The following is a 24,851-nucleotide window of genomic DNA, read 5'->3' as shown; positions in this document are numbered from 1 at the left end:
CGGAGTCACCGAAGACCAAGCCGACGCCTGAGTCGCCACCAGCACTGCGGCGCTCTCAACGACAGATCAAGGCACCCGATTGTCTATATTTGTAACCTTCTCTGTAATTTTAAAACTAATCTGTATGTATATCGTTTTCCACCACCCCCGCTGGACTCATTTTTAACAGGGAGTGAATGTGGTAGTCACCACTGTGGATTATGTTGTACATATGGCTATTACAGTGAGGCCCCTGTTCTACAGGTATGGGGGTAGATCCCTGCCTACTGGCTCTATAAATGTGTGGGCTCTCCAAACAGCAGCTATTTCACCACTGCTATAGGAGGCCACACATCTCTGTGTAATAAAACCTCAATTACATTCTACTCTCATCTCGTCGTAATTAATAGTGCATCATGTATACTCTATGGGGTGAACCTTTTTGTCAAAGCTGGCTTTACTCTGCTTTTTCCTAGCACCTAGTCAGACAGCAGCAGCTAGTTGTGTCGCTTTAATGTTTTCTGTGACCCGTTGGACTACTTTTTCATGGGTGAGCATAGTTACTGCGGGATTTGCCAAATCGAGCCCGAATAAATATTTAATGCCTTTCATGGGTCTCCCTGTCTTAAGGGTGTGGGGGATGAAACCTGTGGAACTGGAAACTGTGTTCCTGATAATCATGAGAGCAAAGGGTAGTACCGTGCCCCAATTGAATTGTTCTGCTTTACCCTTTTCCTGATGATCGTTTTTAAAGTGTGGTTCATGCACTCCACTATGCCGCTGGAGTGGGGGTGGTAGGCTATATGGAATTTCTGTTTGATACCGAAAATGGTCATAACGTTTTGCATGACTGCTGGTGAAGACAGAACCTGATTTGACTCAATGCTGCGTGGAAGACCCCAGCACGTAAAGATCTGATGGGTCAAAATTTTAGCGGTGGCCTTTGCTGTGTTTGAACGTGTGAGGAATGTTTCGACCCATTTTGTAAATGTATCTATGACAAACTGCATGTACTTGAAACCATTTCTGCAGTGGGGGAGGGGACCACTAATCAATTTGCAGATTTGTCCAGGGGCCTTCTACAGGTCGGGTGTGTCCTAATTGTCCCTTCTTTGCATAATGTTCTGGATTGTTCTGGGCGCAAATGAGGCAATTCTCAACATAATGTGTGACATCGCTTTTCAATTCGGGCCACCAGCAAAAGGGTCTGAAATGGGCATTGGTTGTGTCATTCCCTGATGTCCGTGTCCGTCATGGAATTGGTAGATTAACTGGTTTCTGTCTTGGGTAGGGACTGTGGTGATATGCATCACTGTAAATACACAAGGGGTTAAAGTAAATACACGTAGACTTAAGCATGGGCTTAAGTGGGATGCTCTTTACAAGTGTTAGTGCAGACCCAATGGGCCGAATGGCCTCCTTCTGCACTGTAAATTCCATGATTCTATATGACTAGCGAGACACTAGAGGGAGCACCAGAGACATGACACACAGACATTCAACCAATAGGCCAGTAAGATAGGACACGACCAATGGGCATTCAAGATACACACAGAGGTAACACTACCACAGAGGGGGGATTACACCAACCCATATAAAAGGACACAGCACACATGATCTTCCTCTTTCCAGTGGAGACTCTCAGTGAGTACACAGGGTTGATTTGAAACACATCATACCCACCACGTGGATTGTAGCAGACTGGTTAGATAGTCTGAGTAGCTATAGCAGGATTAACAGGAGAGTCGAATTCAAGTAGGAGAATTGTTAACAGTTTAATAAATGTGTTAAAGCTATCACCAAGTCTGAACCTTCCTTTGTCAGAGTACACATCAAGGAAGCAGCTTATGCTACGTCAAGAGCATAACAAAACAGGGACCACATAAATTCCGTCCTTTAACACTATTCCGTCCTGTATTGTGCCATTCAGTACCTGTTTAAGGGAGTAATCTGCTTTCTGTGCCTGAGATAAATCCTCAATATTGGTTTGGGAGACCTGGATTGAATGTATCTGTTCACACTCGGGGGATGCCAGAAGTGACCAGTGTGTGATCCAGCTTTAGCTGAGACGTCGGCCTTGTGATTCTTGGCGGGGGGGGGGGGGGGGGGGGGGGGGAGAGGTGTGATGATGGCTCTTTACTTTGATGATGCCGTATGTGTGGCCGGTGGCTTTTTAAAGAATATGTTTCAGGAGAGGGGTGGAGGGTAGGGATTTTCCGTTGGCGGATACACTAACCTCGAGATTCCCATAGGGAATTCTGTTAGACTGTAGCAAACATACAAGCTGTCGGACTGGAAAAGGAGTCTGGATGATCAATTACATAAGCCATGGCTGCCAGTTCGGCTGCCTGCGAACCCACGTGGCCGGGTAATTTTAAAGATACCACTTCTAGTGGGTGTCCCTGTGAGTCCTCCATGTAAATTCCGCATCCTGTGACTCTTACTCCATCCTCAACAGGTGAGGAGCCATCTACATAGATATTTACTGTGTCCACTGTGTCTTGGGAACTTTGTGTCTCACCGTTTACACATGGGTGTAGCGAGTTGGGAACAAAGGGACCTGTGGGGTGTGTGGCTGCAATAATCTGGCATTCGTGTGGGATCCCTGCGTATTTTAAATTGTCTGCTAAGAACGTGTAGGTCTTGATGCGTTTCACAGAAATATCCCTGCCTTGTAATAAGAGTGTCCAGCGAGCTGCTCTGATCTGGCTAACTGAACCATCCTTTAGTTTGCCGCCTAACAACAGTTGGGTGGTGGTGTGCTCGGTTAATATCGTGACTGGGTTGAGGCCTGTAATGTAGGCGAAGTACTGGACTGCCCAGAAGACTGCAAGCAAGTGCCTTTCACAGGCAGAAAATCCTTGTTCTACGGCATCTAAAACTCTAGAGGCATAGGCTACCATTCCTAATCGGTCGAGGCGTTCCTGCAGGAGCACTGCTGAGAGGGTTCGGTCGGTGGTTGCTACCTCTATGGCATGGGGCAAGTCAGGTTCGGGAACTTGTAAAGCGGGAGCTGTACCTATGGCGTCTGTGTGCTGGGAAAGACAATTCCATGGGGTGTTCTTTTTCAGAAGCTCCGAGAGCGGGGTGGCCTTGATGGCAAAACTACCAATATAATTTCTGCAGTATCCCACTAAACCTAGAAATGAGTGGAGTGCACTTACATTACGGGGCAGGGGTAATTTCACAATGGAGTCAATTCGTTTTTGTTCAATTTCACGTTTGCCATGGATAATAGTGGTGCCTAAATAAAGTACCTTTTCCCTCAATATCTGTGCCTTTTTGGGGTTTACCTTACATCTGATGGACTGGAGCAGGGTTAGTAATTTGGCCAATAGAGCCACGTGCTCTTCCCTGGTATCGGTTTGCAGGAGCAGGTCATTTACATACTGAATTAGGCATTTGTGGCGGGAAAATTTGGAAAGAAATTTGGAAGCTGGCTGTCTGTGGAAAATGGAGGGGGAGTTATGGAAGCCTTGGGGGAGACATGGCCACGTGCACTGTTGTCCTTGAAAAGTGAATGCGAAAATATACTGGCAAGCCCGATCTAGGGGAATGGACCAAAAACCATTGCTGATATCCAGTACGGTGAAATACTTTGCTTGCACTCCCTGCTTAAGCATGGTCACAGGACCCGTGGCAACGGTGCGGGCTGTTAAAGGGGTCACTTTGTTTAGTTTGCGGTAGTCAATGGTGAGTTGCCATGAACCATCTGGTTTCTTTACAGGCCAAATCAGGGCATTATTAGTGGAAGCTAGGGGTCGAATCACTCCTTGTTTTAACAGACTGTTAATTACCATTAAAATTTCGCCCTCAGCCTGCTGTGGAAATCCATACTGATTCTGTGGTTTGGGGGACCTGAGATCATTATCGTACCTGGAATTCAGTTCACTTCTGGATCAGATGGACCAGAACGGATTAGAGGCCACAATATACCCAGAACTAGCCAGGAACACGCATGGATAAATGAAGGTAGAAGAGAGGAACATTACCCCTGAGAACAGTACCTGGGTGGAGGGGTTGGGCTGTTGGGGTCGTTGGTAGTGTGGGGGATTTTGTCTGCAATCGCGGGCGAAATGTCCTACTTGTCCACAATTGTAACGTGAACAGCGTGGCCAATCCACCTACCCTGCATATTTTCGGGTTGTGGGGGTGAAACCCACGCAGACATGGGGAGAATGTGCAAACTCCACATGGACAGTGATCCGGGGCCAGGATTGAACCAGGGTCCTCAGCCGTGAGCCAGCAGTGCTAACCATTGCGCCACCCTCCAAGTCATTAACATATAGTAAATAGTTGGGGCCTGAGGACTGAAACCTGTGGTACCCCATCTTGCCAACCAGAAGAAGACCCATTTACCCTGACTCTCTGCCTTCTGTCGGTTAGCCAATCCAAGCTCATAAAATACCCCCAATCCCAGGTGATCGTACCTTGTGTATTAACCTTTTGGAAGTCCAGATATTCTATATCTACAGGATCCCTTTTATCCATTTGGCTTGTTATATCTTCTAGCAAATTAGTCAAACACGATTTGCCCTTCATAAAACCATGTTGACTCTGATGGATTGCATTTTGACTTTGCCAATGTTCTGTTAAGAGCATAAGACCATAAGACATAGGAGCAGAATTAGGCTACTCGGCCCATCGAGTCTGCTCCGCCATTCATTCATGGCTGATATTTTTCTCATCCACATTCTCCTGCCTTCTGCCCATCACTCCTGATCCCCTTCCTTCCTTACTAATGGATTCCAACAATTTCCCAATGACAGAATTTAATCTGTGTTTCCTACTTTCTGCCTCCCTCCTTTTTGAATAAAGGCGTTACATTACCATTTTTACACTCCACAGGATCCTTTCCCGCATTGAGGGAATTTTGGAATATTATAACCAATGGATCCACTGCCACTTCCTTTAAGACCCTAGGATATAGGCCATCAGGGCCAGGAGTCTTGTCTGCATTCAACCCCAATAGTGTATTCAGTACTTTTGCTCTATTGATGATGATTGTTCTATGTTCCCCCTTTTCTATTTGCTCTGCATTATCTCTTACTATTGGGATAGTACTCGTGTCTTCCACCATGAAAAATTAGGCAAAATATGGGTGGCACGATAGCACAGTGAGTAGCACTGTTCCTTCACAACTCCAGGCTCACAGGTTCAATTCCCGGCTTGGGTCACTGTCTGTATGGAGTCTGTACATTCTCCCGGTGTCTGCATGGATTTCCTCCAGGTGCTCAGGTTTCCTCCCACAAGTCCCAAAAGACGTGCTGTTAGGCAATTTAGACATTCTGAATTCTCCCTCTGTGTACCCGAACAGGCGCCGGAATGTGGTGACTCGGAGCTTTTCACAGTAACTTCATTGCAGTGTTAATGTAAGCCTACTTGTGACAATAAAGATTATTATTTATTATTAAAAATATTGATTTTTGGCATCTCTATTTCTGTGTTCCACACTATGAACTCCCTGGTCTAATCCTCCAAGGGACCAACATTCACTTTCGCTACTCTCTTACCTTTTATGTTAATAGAAGCTTTTCCTATCCTTTTTTATATTTTGTGATGATTTTCTTTCATAATTAACCTTTGCTTTTTTCTAACATTTTTAGTAACCCTCTGTTGATCTTTAAAATTTTCCCAATCTTCCAGCCTGCCACTGGCCTTTGGAATATAGTATGTCTTCATTTTTATCTTTATGTTCTCTTCAACTTCCTTGCTTAGCCATGGATTTTTATTCCCCTTTTGCAATCTTTTCTCCAGTCTGGTTGGGAGGAGTTGAATATTTCCTTAAACAACTGCCACTGCTCATCATCTGCCCAACCTTTTAGTATTCCTGCCCAGTCCACTTGGGCCAAAACTGTCCTCATGCCAATGTATTGGCTTTGTTTAACTCCAAAATGCTAATGTGGGACTCCAGTTTCTTGTCCTCAAACTGAATTTGAAATTCTATCATTCTCTGAACTGTTCCCTGGAGGATCCTTAACTATAAGGCCATTAATCAATCCCTGCTCATTGCATAATACCAAATCCATAATAGCCTGCTCCCGGTTGGTTCCAAATCATATTGCTCCAAGTAACAATCTCTAATACATTCAATGAACACTCCCTCGAGGCTACCCTTGCCAATTTGATTAATCCAGTCTATATGCATATTAAAATCACCCACGATCAATGTCGTACCTTCCTTACAAGTCGCCAGTATTTTGTTGTTTATACTGTGTCCCACTGCAAAATTTCTATTTGGGGACCTATAGATTATTTCCACCATGAACTTCTTTCCATTGCTATTTCTTATTTCCACGCAGACTGATTCCACATCTTGATCTCCAGTGCTTAAATCATTTCTCACTACAACACTGATCCCTTCCTTTACTAGAAAAGCTACACCCGTTCCTTTCCTTTCTGTCTATCCTTCCAGAATATTGAGTACCATTGGATATTCAACTCCCAGGCCTGGTCTCCTTGTAACCATGTCTCAGTAATTGCCACTAAATCATACCCCTTTGTCTCGATTTGTGCTGTTAACTCATTAATTTTGTTCCGAATGCTTTGTGCATTCAGACACAAAGCCTGTAAGTTTGTTCTATTATAACATTTCCCAACTCTTGTATGATTACTTGGTGCAATGTGACGTTCAAACATCCTGTCCCTTCTTTTGATTTTCTGGTAACAATCTGCCTCACCATTAATCTGCTCACCTATCTTCTCCGTTAACTTTGATTTTCTAATTTTCCATTCAACTGCACTCTCTCCCCGACTAGTTAGTTTAAAGCCCTATCTACAGCCCAAGTTACGCGTGTCGCCAGGGCTCCGGTTCCAGCATGATTCAAGTGAAGACTATCCCATCAGAACAGCTCCCTCCTTTCCCAATACTGGTGCCAATGTCCCATGAATTCAAACTGATTTCTCCCACACCATTCTTTGAGCCACGCATTTATCTGTTTAATCTTACTGACCCTGTGCCAATTAGCTCACAGCTCAGGTAGTAATCCAGAGATTAGTAACTTTTCGTTTCTGCTTTTTAATTTGCTCCTAGCTGCTCATATTCCCTGAGCCGAACATCTATTCTTGTTCTACCTATGTTGTTGGTACCACAACAACTTTCCCCTCCCACTCCAAGTTCCATAGCAGCCCAGATGAGATAGCCTGAACCCTGGCAACACAACTTCAATCCTGGTCACAGAGAGCAGCGTCTATACCCCGAACTAGAATACATTTCTCCCCCCAATTGAATGGCTCCCTGTACCACAGTACTGTGGTCAGTTTGCTCATCTTCCCTCCAGTCCCCATTCTCGTCCACACAGGGAGCAAGAATCTCAAAGCTGTTGGACAAGATCAAGTGTTAGGGTTCTTGCAATCCTACCTCCTGGATTCCTCTACCTGCCTCACTCATAGTCACACCCTCCTGTCCCTAACCACTGGCCAAATTCAAGATAATTAATCTAAGGGGTGTGACTGCCTCCTGAAACAAAGCGTTGAGGTAACTCACCCCCTACCTGATGTGAAGCAATGCCCGAAGCACAGATTCCAGCTCATCAACTCTGAGCCGAAGTTCCTCGAGCAATGAACACTTGGTACAAATGTAGTCACTAGGAACCACAATGGGCTCCACCAGATCCTACATTATGCAAGTACAACACATCGCCTAGTCCTGTATCTCTATTTTATTGAATTAGTTTTTAACTTTTTGTTTACATTTCCAACTTGTTTTTCGTTTTTGTAATCTGTAAAAATATTTCTCCTCTTTACCTTTAATCTCAAAACAATTTAGAATGGCTAATTCTAATTAGTAGTTTTTTAACAACCAATGAATTTACCACTTTCCTGTTACATCACACCTGGATTGTTTTTCAAACTCAAACCGCTACTTGAGTCAACATGTCCGTCCCCCCCCCCCCCCCCCCCCCCCCCCCCAGGTCCAGCTGTGTCCACTCCCCTTAAGTGAAGATCCGGAGCCTTATCCTCTGTCTGAGTAGAGGTGTTCCTCGCAAATCCGCTGTCTCTGCTCCCAGGAGGTAGGTGAAGGCCCCGAGCCTCACGCTGTATTTATCCTCTGTCCAAGCAGAGGTGCCCCTCACAGGTCCGGCTGTCACTGCTTTCCGAAGGCAATGTTAGAATCTGAGGGTGATGGATTTTTGTTAACCAAATTTATTAAGATATATGGTGGGAGTATGCAGGTCCATTATGGTTTGATTTAATGGTGGCATAGCCTCCAGGAGCCAAGTAGCTTACTCTTGTTCCTGTGTTGTAACAATGGCTGAAATTACTGCTGCCATAATTAGCTGGGACATTTGAGCCATAAATTGTGTCCTGCAGCATTGATTTACCGTTGTAAGCCGCACCAGTTACCAGGAAATTCCAGGCCATTGCATTCGATAACATTGACCGAGATAGATATTCTGCAATGTTGCATGATTTATTTTGTAGAGATAGGTGAAAAGTTTGAAAAAAAATTCCTTAGCGAGCAAATAGATTAAGTTGCATCTATGACAGCAGATTGAGGAAAGAACAGGCTAAATGGACGAATGCCCCTTTCTGACTCCATGGTTATGTTGATATAATATTGTTGAAAAGCAGCAGAGATAAATAGTAGATAAATTTAGTAACAACGGTTAGCTGTATGAATATTTTAATATTTTTGTATCACTATTTATATTCAGTCAAAACGTTTTTATTAATCCATAATATTCAATTTATGTTATAAAATTTCTGTTGCAGAGCTCGATTGTATATAAATAGTGCAGAACTCAGCGTTTCTCATCAGAAAATTGAGGATAAATCAGGTAAGAATATTATGCGCTCATTCAAAACATAGCCAGTGTCTTACGCAGAATTTGGGCATCATTTTAGGATTTAGCACTCCCAGCACAAACTTTCATATGATGGGAGAGTGGAGCACAAACTATTAAGTGGTGATCAGGGTACCTGATCAATGATAAATCATGTGGGTGTATTGACCTCCGTGTTAGAATAACTCAATATATGTTCTTGTCCACAAAACTGTGATCTGGAAATGCTAATTTTAAGATTTGTCTCTTGTCATGTGAGCATCCCTTTAAGAAAGGCTTTGTTTTACCACATGGCTTGTAGCATGGCTTCAGTGATGTCATTTTGTGGGTGGTGCTGGGCTGTGGCTGTCAGGTGAGAGGCGGTTTAGTGTTTTGGTTTCATTTTCGGTTTGTTCGTTTGGACTGCGGGAAGTTTCCCTGTGTTCTCTGTTTTATTTTAAAGCTGTTCCAGTGAACTGAAAGGACATTGGGTGTGGCAAACTGTCATGATAACTTTAAAGTTAGAGTTGCTTTCCGGAAACAGTTTAGAATCTGCTGGTTGGAAACTAGACCAGAATCTCAGGGAAAGGAGCAGTCCCATTCAATTGAGATTGTGCTGGGCCACGCCCTTGAAAGGGATTTTGGTTTTATTGGATTCTGTATTGAATTGGAACAGTTATTAAGGAGGATTCATTAAGAGTTATATACATAGATTACTGCAGCTGTTGTGTTTTTTTTTCATGTTCGTAATTGATAAAAGATTTTTGCCAAGTGTTTTGTATATGTTAACTACATTCTTATAATAAACTTTGTTTTGATAAAAGTGCCTAGGAAGCCTGATGAATTACACTTGAATTGAAGGCTTTTGTGCTCATCCTAGACAAATTCAACAAAAACGTTATAGGTCAGGTGAGCTTCATAATACACTTTGGAGATCCTTAGCCCTGGCCCATAACACTCTTAATTAGATCAAGTCCTTATAAAAATATAATTAGTACATGATTGCATGTGATACATACAGATGGGTAATGTCATCATTATTTTTTGCCGGAATCTGGGTATGTGTCTCCCTATTTGCTGAAGTTTCCCACTTTCTCGGGGAATCAACACCAGGTGAAAGTCCAACATGTTTGTTTCAAACACTAGTTTTCGGAGCACTGCTCCTTCCTCGGGTTGGACATGTTGGACTTTAACCAGGTGTTGTAAGACTTCTTACTGTGCTCACCCCAGTCCAACGCCGGCATCTCCACATCGGGGGATCAAAGGTGATCTTTCCATTTCCGCCACTATTGCGATGATCTGATACAATTCTTTCAAGTCCTTCTGCATTCCAAGTGACTATTAATATAATGGCCGTGATTCTCCAATCCCACGGCCGAGTTCTGACACTGGCGTGAAAAGCGGTGCGAACCACTCCGGCGTCAATGCTCCTCGATTGTCAGGTACGCACCCCTTCCTAGGGGGCTTGGTCGGCACCGGAGTGGTCTCCGCTGCTTCAGTCGGCGCAGTACGGCCGGCGTGGGTTTGCGCATGCGGGTGTGTTCCCGTCTCCGCGCTGGCCCCCGGGAAATATGGCGGAGCCCTATAGAGGCTCGGCGTTCAGGAACATAGGCCCCCACTGAAGCAGCCCACCAGCCGATTGGTAGGCTCCATTTACGGGCTAGGCCACCGTGAAGGCCCCCGCGGGGTCAGATACCCCTGCCTCCCCCAACCAGGATGGCCCCCGCTGACAGAAGTTCCAGGTCCCGCCGTGTGGGACCAAACGTGACCCACGCAGATGGGACTTGGCCGAACTAGGCGGGCACTCGACCCGTCAAATAGCCGGGGGGGGGGGGGGGGCGCTTTCAACAGCTCCCGACCGGCGCGGTGGCGATCCCGCGAGTGCCCATGAATCGGCGCCGGAGAATCGGCGAGCCATGTCAGGGCGGCATGGAGCGATTCTGTGGCCCCCCCTCCCAGGATTCTCCAACCCAGCGCGGGGTCGGAGAACCCCGGCTAATGTGTGTGTACTGTATATGGTTGCACAGTTACTTTCAGCAGTAATTTGTTATGTTTAAAATGGACTATGTCCAATAATTTCCCTCTCCTCTCCCTTCACAATGACTAAAAAACGTAAAAAAAACAATTGAGTACGGTGTGGTGAATGTATAATATAAATTCACACTCTGTAACACTGTGTCCCTGTGGGCTCTGTCTGTGAGCCGTTGTGCGGCTCTGCCCACAGCGGGTGATGAGGAGCATGTACAGGGCTCCATCCTTGGCTCCGCCCACAACCGGAAGTATAAAGTGCTGCGGTCTTGCGAGCCTGCCTTCAGTTCAGCTAGAGGCAGGCAGGCTCAGTTGTAAGTCGATTAAAGCCACAGTTTACTTCTACTCGTGTCCTTGAGTGAATTGATGGTCGCATCAATTTAATCGACTTAAAAAACTACCATGGAATCAGCCCTCAAACCTGATCGACTGGAACTCGATCCACAGGCCGCAGAAGCGAAGGAAATATTTCTGCAATGGCTTCGGTGCTTCAAGGCCTACCTGGCTGCGTCGACTACCTCCACTGTTACTGAAGAACAGAAACTCAGTCTTCTACACGCACGAACCATCGTATTTCAACTGAACTTGATAGTACCGACTCGTACACCGAGGCCCTCGCGATACTCGACCGCCTGTACGTGCGGCCCGTAAATGAAGTTTACGCGCGGCATATTTTTACTACCCGCCGCCAGCACCCTGTAGAGTCGCTAGAAGACTACCTGCGCGACCTTAAAGCTCTAGCACGGGAATGTAACTTCCAGGCTGTGACAGCCTCCCAGCGCATGGAACTCACCGTCCGAGATGTGTATGTTGCAGGGGTCCAGTCCAATTATGTGCGCCAGCACCTCCTCTAAAAAGGGGCCCAGAACCTGGAGGACACAGTAACACTAGCGACCTCGTTAGAGGTCCCTTTTCAAAGCTTAAACTCGTTCCCAGACGACCACACGACCCCATCGTGGACCCCTGACCAGAGACTACCCCAGAACTGCGCGCGCGGCCAACCGCCCACCACGGAGGGCTATCATGCCACTTTTGTGGCCAGCCCCAACACCCACGGCAGCATTGCCCGGCCCGCAATGCGACCTGCAGCAGCTGCGGGCGGAAAGGACACTTTGCGAAGGTATGCCTGGCTAAAACCAAAACCTCAAACTCGAACGCTACCCAGAACAATCGCCCCTCCAATTCACAGGCCCGCAGACCCCGAAATGTGGCAGCGTGTCTGCCGACTCCGCCACCGCGTGACACGTGCGACTCATGGGGCCGCCATCTTGGACGCCATCTTCCTCGCCGCCCGCCACGTGTGATCAACGGGGGTGCGCCATCTTGGCCATCGCCCGATATACAAATCGACGACTACGACCTCCGCGGACAGTCATCACGGGGCTGCTCCAGCATCACTGACCACGCCACCGACTACCCGCAGCTCAACGCAGTCACTTTGGACCAGTCGCGGCCAAAGCACCCCAGAAGCTCCATGATGTCCGTTCAAGCCAACGGATACAAGACACCGTGCCTCATCGACTCCGGGAGCACCAAGAGCTTCGTTCACCCAGACCTGGTAAGATGCTGCTCGCTCCCGATATTTCCAGCACGGCAAACTATCTCCCTCGCCTCGGGGTCGCACTCTGTCCAGATACAAGGGCACACGATTGCAACACTAACGATACAGGGCGCCAACTACTCCAACTTCCAATTGTATGTACTCCCAGACCTCTTGCGCCCCTCTCCTACTCGGGCTCGATTTCCAGTGTAACCTCAGGAACCTAACACTCAGCTTCGGCGGACCCCTTCCCCCCTCACTATATGCAGTTTAGCAACACTAAAAATCGACCTCCCTGCACTCTTTGCTAACCTCACCGCTAACTGCAAACACGTGGCCACTCGCAGCAGGAGGTATAGCCTGCATGACAGGGTATTTATTACAGCCGAAGTCCAGCGACTCTTACGTGAGGGAGTCACAGAGGCCAGTAATAGCCCCTGGAGAGCTCAGGTGGTGGTCGTCAAGACCGGGGAGAAGTTCTGGATGGTGGTTGATTACAGCCAGACCATTAACCGGTTCACGCACCTCGATGCGTACCCCCTCCCCCGGATTGCAGACATGGTCAACCAGATCGCCCAGTACCGCATCTTCTCCACGGTGGATCTGAAGTCTGCATACCACCAGCTCCCAATCCGCCCGGAGGACCGCCACTACACGGCGTTTGAGGCAGATGGCCGCCTGTTCCATTTCCACCGGGTTCTCTTTTGCGTCACGAATGGGGTCTCGGTGTTCCAACGAGCAATGGACCGAATAGTGGACCAGTATAGGCTGCGGGCCACTTTTCCGTACTTGGATAACGTCACCATCTGCGGCCACGACCAGCAGGACCAAGATGCCAACCTCCACCGAATTCTCCAAACTGCCCAAAAACTCAACCTCACATACAATAAGGAGAAATGCGTTTTCCGCATGGCAGACTAGCCATCCTCGGCTACGTCATGGAAAACAGGGACCTAGGGCCTGTACCTGACCGTATGCGCCCCCTCTTACAACTCCCTCTCCCTCACTGTTCCAGGGCCCTCAAGAGGTGCCTTGGATTTTTCTCCTACTACGCCCAGTGGGTCCCCCAGTATGCGTACAAAGCCCGCCCACTATTCAAGGCCATGATGCGACCATCAATTCACTCAAGACACGAGTAGAAGTAAACTGTGGCTTTAATCGACTTACAACTGAGCCTGCCTGCGACCAGATGAACTGAGGGCAGGCTCGCAAGACCGTAGCACTTTCTACTTCCGGTAGTGGGAGGAGCCATGGGCAGGGCCATGGGCGGAGCCAAGGGTGGAGCCCTGTACATGCTCCTCATCTCCCTCTGTGGGCAGAGCCACGCAACGGCTCACAGATGGAGCCCACAGGGACACAGTGATGCACAGTGTGAATTATACATATACATTCACCACATTCACCCCCTGTTAAAAAAATCAAGTCCGCGGGGATGACGGGTCTATAAGTTGAGTTGGTCCGATGCTTGACCCGTCCGCTGGGATCGGCGGAGCACCGGGGTTGCAGCCGCTTCGATGGCTGTGTGCTGATGTCCGGTGTGAATCTGAGGGTGGACTCCGGGGGTGTTTTGTTCCGAGCTTCGTTCCTGACCGGTGTGACAGTTGAAAGGGGGCGCAGGAAACCTGTAAGCGCGGGGGCGCAGGGTGCGGGGGGGGCCGGGTGGGGTGTGGTGTGAGGGGTACCTCGACGGTGGTGGTGGATCCTGCAGGCGCCAGGTCCCGGAGGGAAACTGTGTCCTGCCGGCCGTCGGGGTGTTCGATAAATGCGTAGTGGGGGTTTGAATGTAGTAGTAGGACCCTCTCTACCAGCGGGACCGTTTTATGTGTCCGGACGTGCTTCCGGAGGTGAACCGGGCCCGTGTCCTCAACCAGGATGGGAGCGAAGCCCCCGTGGTAGTGCCCCTAGGGAAAACAAATAATCACTCGTGAGGAGTCTGATTAGTGGCCGTACACAGGAGGGACCTAATTGCATGGAGCGCGACAGGGAGGACCTCCTGCCAGTGGGAGGTTGGGAGATTCCTGGACCGTATGGGCAGTAGGACGGTCTTCCAGACCGTCGCGTTCTCCCTCTCCACCTGCCCGTTCCCCCAGGGGTTATAGCTGGTAGTCCTGCTCGAGGTGATGCCCTTGTCGAGCAGGTACTGACGCAGCTCGTCGCTCATGAAGGACGAATCCCTGTTGCTGTGGATATAGTTAGGGAAACCGAACAGAGTGAAGACACTGTGCAGGGCTCTGATGACTGTATGGGAGGTCATATCGGGGCACGGGATAGCAAACGGGAAGCGAGAGAATTTGTCTATGATGTTAAGGAAGTACACATTATGGTTGGTCGAGGGGAGGGACCCTTCGAAAACGATGCTCAGTCGTTCAAAGGGCCGGGATGCGTTTACCAGGTGGGCCTTTCCTAGCCTGTCCAAGTCCTTCTGCAGCCCCCTTGCTTCCTCAATACTACCTGTCCCTCTACAGATCATTGTATAATTTGCAAACTTAGCATCAGTGCCTTCAGTTCCTTCCTCCAGATCATTAATGTATATTGTGAAAAGTTGTGGTCCCAGCATCAACCCCTGAGGCACACCAGTAGTCACCGACTGCCATCCTGAAAAAGACCCCTTTATCCTCACTCTCTGCCTTCTGCCAGTCAGCCAATCCTCTATCCATGCCAGGAGCTTACCCTTAACACCATGGGCTCTTAACTTATTTAACAGTCTCCTATGCAGCAACTTGTCAAAGGCTTTCTGGCAATCTAAAAAAATCACGTCCACTGGTTCTCCTTTGTCAGACTAACCTGCCCTTGATGAAGCCGTGCTGACTCAGTCCTATTTTATCATGCACTTCCAAGTACTCCGCGATCTCATCTTTAATAATGGGCTCGAAAATCTTACCAATGACCGAAGTCAGGCTAACTGGCCTATAATTTCCCATCTTCTGCCTCGCTCCCTTCTTAAACAACGGTATTACATTAGAAACTTTCCAGTTCTCTGGGACCCTTCCTGCCTCCAGTGATTCCTGAAAGATTATCAGCAATGCCTCCACAATCTCCTGAGCTATCTCTTTTAGAACCCTGGGGTGTAGTCCATCCAGTCCAGGCCATTTATCCACCTTCAGACCTTTCAATGCCCCCAGAACCTTCCCTTTTAGTGATGGCCATTGTACTAACCTCTGCCCCTGATTCTCCGGGAGCTCTGGCATCCCACTGATATCTTCCACCGTGAAGGCTGATGCAAAGTAACTATTCAGTTCTTCTGCCATTTCTTTGTTTCCTATTATTACTTCTCCAGCCACATTTTTCAGTGGTCCAATTGTCATGTGAGTGTACCTTTAAGAAATGGGTGTGTATATAAATATCTGTAGTGAGAGTACCTTTTAGAAATGGATGTTTACTACTGCAATGATGTCAGAGAGTGGCTGGAGCTGGGCTGTCTGTCAGATTTTTACTTTTGCTTTAGGCTTTTTGCTGCAGGGTGGGTTTGGTTTCATTTTGTTTTGGAGAAGCTGCAATCACAGCAGGATGTGTGTGAATCTCTGTAAGCTTTTGAGTGTCCATTTGCTGATTTCAACGTGGTAACTGTTCTCCATAGTGAAGTTAAGCGTGATGTATTTCTGTAAAAAGGTGTTTTTAAGTCTTATGGATGTTAAACGGAAAGCTTAAAGGATTACATAGTGTTGTATTCTTTGTATTGTTTTTGAATTAATGGTTGCTACGATGTTCACTGTATGTTTTAAAAAGGTTAACTTGAGTTCATAGAATAAACATTGTTTTGCTTTAAAAAATACTTTTCCATTTCTGCTGTACCACACCTGTAGAGTGGGCCATGTGCTCCCCATACCACAATCTATTAAAAGTTGTGGGTCAGGTGAACTCTATGATACACATTGGGGTTCTCTAAACCCTGGCCCATAACACAATGTTTATTTTTGCCTCTCTCTTACCTTTTAGATAGGGAAAAAAATCCTCTTCTTTTAAATTACTAGCTAGCTTGCCCTCATATTTAATCTCCACCCGTATTGCTTTTTTAGTTGTCCCCTGCTTGCCTTTAAAGGATTCCCAACCCTCTGGCTTCCTACTGATCCTGGCCACTTTTTATGCTTTTTCTTTTATGCTGACCTTGACTTCTCTCGTCAGCCATGGATGCGATATCCTCCCCTTAGCATATTTCCTCCTCCTTGGGATGAATTTCTGTTGTGCCTCCCGAATAACCCCCCAAAACTCCTGCCATTACTGTTCCACTGTCTTCCCTGCTGGGCTCCTTTTCCAATCAACTCTGGCCACCTTCTCCCTTGTGTCTTTGTAGCTACCCTTATTTAATTGTAATAGCGTTACATCTGATTGCAGCTTCTCCCTCTCAAATTGCAGGGTAAATTCTGACATATTGTGGTCACTGCTCCCTAAGGGTTCCTTCAACTTAAGTTCTCTAATCAAGTCTGCCTCATTCAGCATCACCAAATCCAGAATTGCATGTTCCCTAGTAGGCTCTGTCACAAGCTGCTCCAAAAAAACATCTTAGACATTGGCCTATACATTAGATGCTACTAATCTACCTTTGATACAAATAGAATGATTTTCTATTTGCCTTTTTGCTTTCTAGCTAACATCTACAAATTGCGTACACAACAGAAGAAACATCAATCAATGAACAAGGTGATAGAAGAGAACTTCCCATCTGAAATATATCAGAATACATAAATCTTCCAAAATGTGCAGGTTTAAATAGCTGTAATTTAGATGTCGTTCAATCATGTGTGTTGTATATTTTCCAGTCTGATTAAATAGCACTTGGATGTAGAATTCATAATGCTGGGAAGAGGGGCAAAACCTCACAGATACCAGCAAAGTTAAATAAAATCAAGATAGAAAATTAAGCAAATCAAATACTGGGAGTTAGGTGGGACCAAGCTTGGGTTTTAAAAGCATGCCGATTGTAAGAAAGTGAAGAATGAGGAAAGTAAGAAGTTACATAGTTTTCTGCTGCCTGGGAGGACTGAAATAGAGGGACAGATTCATCTTGATTTTCACAGTATGGATGCAAAGACGAGAAACAATGATTAACATTTCCTTCATCCTAAGGTCAGAAGTGGGGGATTTTCTTTGATGAGTGTACAGTGTTCAGTTCCATTCACAACGCCTCAGATACTCAAAAAGTTTGTGTCCATACGCAGCAACTCATGGACAACGGGTTGGGCTGTAAAACGGCAAGTAACATTCATGCTATACAAGTGCCAGGAAATGAGAATTCTCCAAAAAGACAATCTACCCACCTCCACTTGACACTCAACAATATAACCATTGCCAAACCCCCAATCCATCAACATCCTAGGGTGCCACGATTGACCAGAAACTGAACTGGACCATCCATATAAATGCTTTTGCGACAATAGCATGTCAGAAACTGGGAATTCTGTAGCAAGTTACTTAACCCTTAACTCCCCAAAGCCTTTCCACCATCGGCAAGGCACAGTTTGGGAGCATGATTGAATACTCACCACTTATTGGATGAGCGCAACTCCTACACTGAAGAAGTTTGACATTATCCAAAACAAAAGAGCCCATTTGACGTACATCTCATCTTCCACTTTGAACATTCATTCCCTCTTCCTCCAGTGCACCATGGCTGCAATCTTATCCATCTATAGGGCAAGAGATCTGATAGGGTGGAGGATTTGGGGCTGTAGGCTGGTTTGACCTAAGAGCTACCATGGTAATTTCTGTCTGATCTTTTCTCCCTTGTACAGTTCCATGCAGGCATACATAGCAATTGCTGTACACTGGGATAACCTGTTGGGATTTCCAGAACAACCCAGAATCCCATCAGCCCCACCTCCAGAGGCGGGGTTTGATGGGAGAGTATGGGTGGAATGGGTGGAAAAGGACACTGGAGACAAAGGAGGTGTAGAAATCCCTATACCCCCTCTCCCAGACTACAATTACAATAATTCTACATCAAAAATGGAGAGGAATTTCAAGGCTAATAAATCCAGCAGAAAGTCCCAAATTAAATGAATCAAGAAAAGTATGATGAGCACCTGAGGCACTAAAACCAGCATCAACAAACAGACCTAATTTAGATTGAAAGCTGAAGATGAAACCTCAAGATGGAAATTGAAAGAAGGAATGAGAAATTCAGGTTTGATTTGCCCGGTTCACATTGATTAAAAGCTGTAATGATTGATAAACATGATGAAAGCCATTTATTGTCTACTCTTTTGGTGGAACTATTATGAAATCCCTGTTATATGAAATAGATAACCTGATCATGTTATTTTCTGTAGTTAATTTAAAGTTGAATAAAATGTTCTTCGCATCCTGGTGAAAATTTCAAAGTCATTTCAGAAAGGTGTTTGGGGTTTGTAGCTTGCATATCTTTTTAATTGTTCGTAAGTTAAAAAAATCCATCCGGGAGAAGCAAGGGACAACACTAGCACCAGACCCATTCGAGTATTGCCCTCCATAATTGTCTCTCCTGCACCCAAATGTATATCTACTTCCCCCAGTCTCCTACTTATGTGTGTAAATAATTGATTTTGTATTTCTCTCGTGTTGTTACTTTTTTTTCCCCTTTGTGATTTATGTGTGTGCCCTTATCGTCTATATATACATTATATCCTGTGTATATAACGGCAAATATACATTGTTCAAAAACCCAATAAAAAACATTTAGAAAACAAAAAAATACACATACTAGGTGTTCATATTGGCACCTCAGACATCTTATGGAGGACATTTCTAATTTACATTCACTGGAGAATGCACCAGCTAATGGGTGACTAACAGTTAAAGGCCGAGCATTGTATAACACCGTGACAGACATTCTCAATTGAATGCAAATTAGAAATGTCCTCCATAAGATATCTGAGGTGCCAATGTAATTAATGAATAAACGGTTTATTAAAGTAATAACTATTTGCAGAGAGTAAGATAAAAGGCTACCAGCTACCACGTCCAAGAGTCCAAACTAACCAGGAAAACCATGCTCCACTCCCAGGGTTCGTGTGCTACGGCCCCATTGGCCTCATTGTCATGCTTCCACATTCCTCTACCTTTAAGTTCCTGATTGCATTCTTCAATAAACAAAGGAACTATTTACAAAAATACACAATAAGGATCTCTCAAAAGAGGTCAGTTGCTCAGGGGACTTCTTGATCCTTTGAAAGTGACACAATTCATGAACGGGTGCTTCAACAGTAGAGGTAACTTCGGTTTGAACCTCAATGGGTTGACTCTTGATTTGCGATGGTGCATTCATGCAGATAGTTTCCTCAGTTCCCCATGGAACATTACTGGACTTGTCCATGGGATAGCTTGCTGCAGCATCACTTTCATTTGTAGCCATATCACTGACAAGCCTATTCAGGCCAGGTTGCCTCATTTGTTTTGTGAAAGGTTCTCTCCTCCTCAGATGGTCCAGGTGCTTTTTGTAACCTTCTCCCTTGAAGATCAACCTTGCACAATGCTGAACTTGGTTTTGCCATGACTATTCCTGGGATCCAATTTGGGCCAGTACCAAAATTCTTTGCATACACCAAATCGTCCACGTTTCTTTGAGTCATGTTTTGTTTTCTGTTTCTGCTAGGTCGGACAGCCAGTGTGTGGTTCTGGATGGCACTGCTGATCTCCAGCCAAGCAAGAGTTTCTGGTAGGCAATCAGGAAGGCAAAGGCTTGGGTGGCTACCCCACTCCCTGTAAAGAGCTCTGGCTGTTCCGATACCCTGAAGACCGCCACTAGTGGATATAGTTCCACCCTCACCCCCACTCGGGTCTACTTGGCGCCATTCACATTGGTCTGCCACCTCCGGGAAGAACCAGCTCTGTGCCCAATGCACTAACTTTAGTTGCGTGAAGCTCAGTCCTTTTTTGAAAATTAATTTACGGGATGTGGGCATCACTGGTTAGGCCAGCATTTATTGTCCATCCCTAGTTGCTCTTCAGAAGGTGGTGGTGAGTTGCCTTCTTGAACCAGTGCAGTCCTTGAGGTGTAAGTACACCCACTGTGCTATTAGGGAGGGAATTCCAGCATATGAGGTGGAGTTCGCCCTATGCAGTGCTTCGATCCAGAGTTTCTATGCCCAGATTCTCCTCCCATTTTTCCCGTGTCTTGTCCAGCAGGGCCCTTACATCCTCTAGAAGTCGTCCGTACATGTCAGCACATCTACCGGCCCCTAATTCGTCCAGTGTTAGAAGTTATGCAATGGGGTATGTCCATTTAGCTGGGTCTCCTTGCAGAGGTAGTTCCTTAATTGCACGTTTCGGAGCTTGTTCGATTTCGGAAGCTGGAGTTTGTCCGTTAGCATGGTGGCATAGTGGTTAGCACAGTTGCTTCACAGCTCCAGGGTCCCAGGTACGATTCCCGGCTTGGGTCACTGTCTGTGCGGAGTCTGCACGTTCTCCCCGTGTATGCGTGGGTTTCCTCCGGGTACTCTTTCTTCCTCCCACAGTCCAAAGATGTGCGGGTTAGGTGGTTTGGCCATGCTAAATTCCCCTTAGTGTCCAAAAAAGGTTAAGTCGTGTTACTGGGTTACGGGGATAGGGTGGAGGTGTGGGCTTGGGTAGGGTGCTCTTTCCAAGGCAGGTGCAGACTCGATGGGCTGAATGGCCTCATTCAGCACTGTAAATTCTATGAAATTCTAGTTCCCTCAGGGTCTCTGCTACTCTGCCATCTACACATGGGCCCCTACTACTAGAACCCCTTCATCCTGTCTCCACCTTTTAAAGGTAGCCTTCATTGTTGCTGGGGTGAATTTTGGCTTTTGCAGATCGGGGCCAGAGTGGACATTGCACCCAGATTGGATTGGTGCATGAGTTGGTTCCAAGTCCTCAGTGTGGCCACCACCACAGGGCTTCTTGAGTATTTAGCTGGGAGAAATGGGAATGGGACTTTGGCAAGTACTCGGAGGGATGGCCCAATACAGGCGGTTTCCTCCATTCTCACCCATTCACCCATTCTGCCTCCAGCTCTTTGATCCACCGCCATTTCTGTGTTGGCCGCCCAGTGATAGAATAGGAGGTTTGAAAAAGCTAAACTCCCAAAACGCCCCCCTACCCCAACGCACGCACACACAAACGTCATGATTAATTTGTTTACTTTGGTGAAGAAGGCCTTGGGGATGAAGATCGGAAGAGATCTGAATAAGATGAGGAATCTTGGCAGTTCGTTCATTTTGACTGTCTGCAATCTCCTCACCAGGGACAGCAGGAGTGAATCCCACCTCCGCAGTTTACTCTTTATCTCTTCTACCAAACTCGATAGGTTCAACTAATGAATCCGTGTCCAGTCAGGGGCTTTCTGGATCACTGGGTATCGGATTTGGTTTGGGTAAAATTGAACGGCAGTTTTCCCAGCTCTGATTCCACCCTCTGCGGGTGTACGAGGAAGACCTCGCTCTTGCTCAGGTTGAGTTTGCAACTCAAGAAAGCTCGGAATTCCCTTAGGAGTTCCATTATTCATCCCATGTTGGCTAGGGGGTTTGAGAGGAGCAGAGAGTGAGACCCTATGCTCCCCGTCTCCCCTCTGAATGCCTCTCCACCCTTTTGCTGATCTGAGGGCAATAGCCAGTAGTTCAATTGCTAGAGGAAATAACTGTCAGTTTAAAGGGCATCCTGCCTTGTGCCTCTGTGCCAGATGTATTTCAGGGCTGGTAATGATTGTCCACTCGCCATCAGTGGCGTGCAGAGGTCTGGTGATGCCCGGGGCAAATCTTGATTGTATGCCCCAAAGACTCAAGTATAAGGTCTAATATACTGAGAAATATTATGAGAAAGGAAAACATTTTGAATATATAAACACAGATGAAACATGAAATAAACGCTTTATTCGATTTTAATATAAATCAATCAAATTTATTAAGTTCTTTTCCCCAAATGATACCTCCTGTCACAAAACACCTGAACTACTTCACTTTTTACATCAGCTGTGAGAAATTCTTTTTCAATGCTTATTAAAGCCAGGATGGTCAGTCGCTCCTGTGACATAGAAGACCTCAGATATGTTTTTATTAATTTCAGTTTTGAAAATGACCTTTCACAGCTTGCGACTGAAAATGCGATTGTAAGCAGTAATCTGTATGAAACACACAGCGTCGGAAAGACATCCCTCCCATACTGCAGTAAAGACTCCAGAGCATCTTTAGGATCAAGGGGAACTCTATTCCCTCCAGCTCGAAGGAGCATCACAAAATCAATAATTTTGTCATATAACTGAATTGCAACCACATCATTATCATAATAATTTGCAAAGTCTGAACATTCCTTTTTTAATTTCTCTCTTTCTTGTTCATCTTCAATCACTCCTGAATTCAAGTTCAGAAGAAAAGAAAATCGGTCACTGAGTCTTTGAAGACGGACACTGCGGTCTTCAATTTCAGTTTTTAATCTGTTCACAATCTCTACCATTACTCTATTCATTTCTTCTTGTGCCGTCAGTCCACTATCTCTTGCTGACTCTCCAGGCATTATTCTTCTTCTCCTTGTTCGTGCAATTGGTATTCCCCAATTTTGACAATATTCATTGGCTAAATCTATTGCATTGTGGATAATTTCGTCATTCTTCAAATTCAAGATATGAATAAGTCCTCTCAGATCACAAGAAGCTTCATGGAACCCCATTTTCGGATCCTGCAAACGTTTTGAGACTTTATCCACTGATGATAAAACTGAGTACCAAAAATTTAATAAAGCTATAAACGGGAACTGTTGAATAGAGTTCAGTAGCGATCCTGCATCAGATTTAGTTTCCCTTGAAAATTCTCCTTCCAGCAGGTGTTGAAGGCTTGCAATAACGTTGTCACACTCTTCATGGATTACTTGCACAGCATCATGGCTGGAACTCCATCTAGTGTCACACTGTCTTTTCACAGTCCGAGTGACAAATGATTTTAACACTTCCCAACGAGAAGTAGATGAAGAAAAAAAAGTAGAGTTTTTCTAGAATGCCAAAAAATGTAACAACAACAGGTTGCACCTCACTTGCATGGACACAGGACAAATTGAGGCTGTGGTTCTCGCAGTTCACAAACACAGCTTTTGGGTTAACTTCAAGAATTTTTTGTTGAACACCTCCTCTCACTCCAGCCATAACTGCTGCGTTATCATATGCTTGACCACGACAGTCATTCATGGAAATTTTGTCTTCTTCCAATTTTTCCTGAAATTTATTTACCAGGCTGACTGCATCTTTCTTGTTGACTTGAAAAAATCCCAGAAATGTCTCCTTTATTTCTACTTTTCTGTTTTCATCAATATGAACGTAATGCAGAATTTCAGAAACCTGATCTTCATGGGCAATATCTGGAGTTGAATCCAGCATTATGCTAAAATATTTTGCGTCCTTAATTTCGGAAATTATATTTTTCTTGACAGTTTCACCAAGAAGATTGATTATTTCGTTTTGAATTCTGTTGGACAAGTAGGTGACACTTTTTGGTTTCTCTTTCCCTCTCTGCAAGTGTTTTGCTAAGATGTCATCATATTTGGCCAAAAGTCTGATTGTTGCTAGAAAGTTTCCTGTATTTTCACTGACTGTCTGCCCTGGCTCTGATAACCCAGATATTCCTTCTCCTCGATGTCCACGATAGGCCAGATTCTGTTTTGCCAGAAAGGATATAACCTCGACAATCCGTTCAGTTATAGCTTTCCATCTTTTCTTTTCAGCAGACATTTGCTGTTGAAGTTCAGCATCTATCGTAGTTGAATGATGGAGTCGAACTACAAGGTTCAGGTATTCCCTCATGTGAGCTCTATGAGAAGGGCTTTTCTCATGGCCAGGTATTGTTGGATTTAATTTTCTCCAAGTGGAGAAACCGTCTTCCTTTCCAAAGTTTGACACAGACAACAAATGCTCCTTTGAAAACAAAAAGCAAACAAAACAGTAGCATGCTTTCCGATATGGAGAGTATAACAACCATTTTCTCTCCACAATTTCTCTGTTTGTGGAAACTTTATCAAACCACTGTTTGGAAAATGATCTCCCATCCTTCTCAGCAAATGGACCACTTTTATTCTGATATCTTTCAGGGCCATGTTGTAATATTGTCATCTTCAAATGATCTGGAATCGGTTTCTTCAAACAGCCAAAATCGCTTCTTTGCAAAAATATGCAAATATCTTCTTTATTTTCTTCACATGGATCATCATCCTGACAACGAGACTGAGGAGAGAGAGTATTATGTTCTGACCAAGCTGAATCCGTATCAGAAAAATCCTTCTCTGCACCCACATCATCTTTTACTTCTCCAGGTTCTCCTACTTCTTCTTTACTTCTTTTTATCCATGCATCTAATGCCCCTCTTTGATGGGACTCTTCTTCGACTCTGGCCCTCTTTTTTTTCCTGTTCTGTGCTCCACTCGGTTGTACACGAAATACTCGTAACATTTCATTTTCTATCTCAAAAACCGTAAGACGCATGAGAAAATGGGAAGAAAATGGTAAACAATCGGTCAGTTGCAGACGGATAAACCATATTTCATTTCTTTGTTCCTTCGTATCAAATTATTTCACACTGATTCTCCACTGATAATTTTATGCAATTTATATCATAGACTTGCAAATT

At 45.5% G+C, this 24,851-nt stretch overlaps 1 protein-coding gene across 2 annotated transcripts in view; it reads left to right on the top strand.

The window, feature by feature from the left end:
• LOC119963925 overlaps positions 1–18,610 on the top strand; it is a 62,540-nt gene extending 43,930 nt beyond the window's left edge. For both annotated transcript variants that reach the window (XM_038793351.1, XM_038793350.1), the window contains 2 exons: positions 8,695–8,759; positions 16,898–18,610. In XM_038793351.1, the coding sequence (XP_038649279.1) occupies positions 8,695–8,759; positions 16,898–16,995 (163 nt within the window). In that variant the 3' untranslated portion in view covers positions 16,996–18,610. The remainder of the gene's footprint in view (positions 1–8,694; positions 8,760–16,897) is intronic.
• Positions 18,611–24,851: the final 6,241 nt, after the last annotated feature.

The sequence above is a fragment of the Scyliorhinus canicula genome, chromosome 3, assembly GCF_902713615.1.
Source record: "Scyliorhinus canicula chromosome 3, sScyCan1.1, whole genome shotgun sequence".
NCBI lineage: Eukaryota > Metazoa > Chordata > Chondrichthyes > Carcharhiniformes > Scyliorhinidae > Scyliorhinus > Scyliorhinus canicula.
The sequence above is the reverse complement of the archived record's forward strand: the minus strand, read 5'-3'. Positions and strand labels throughout refer to the sequence as shown.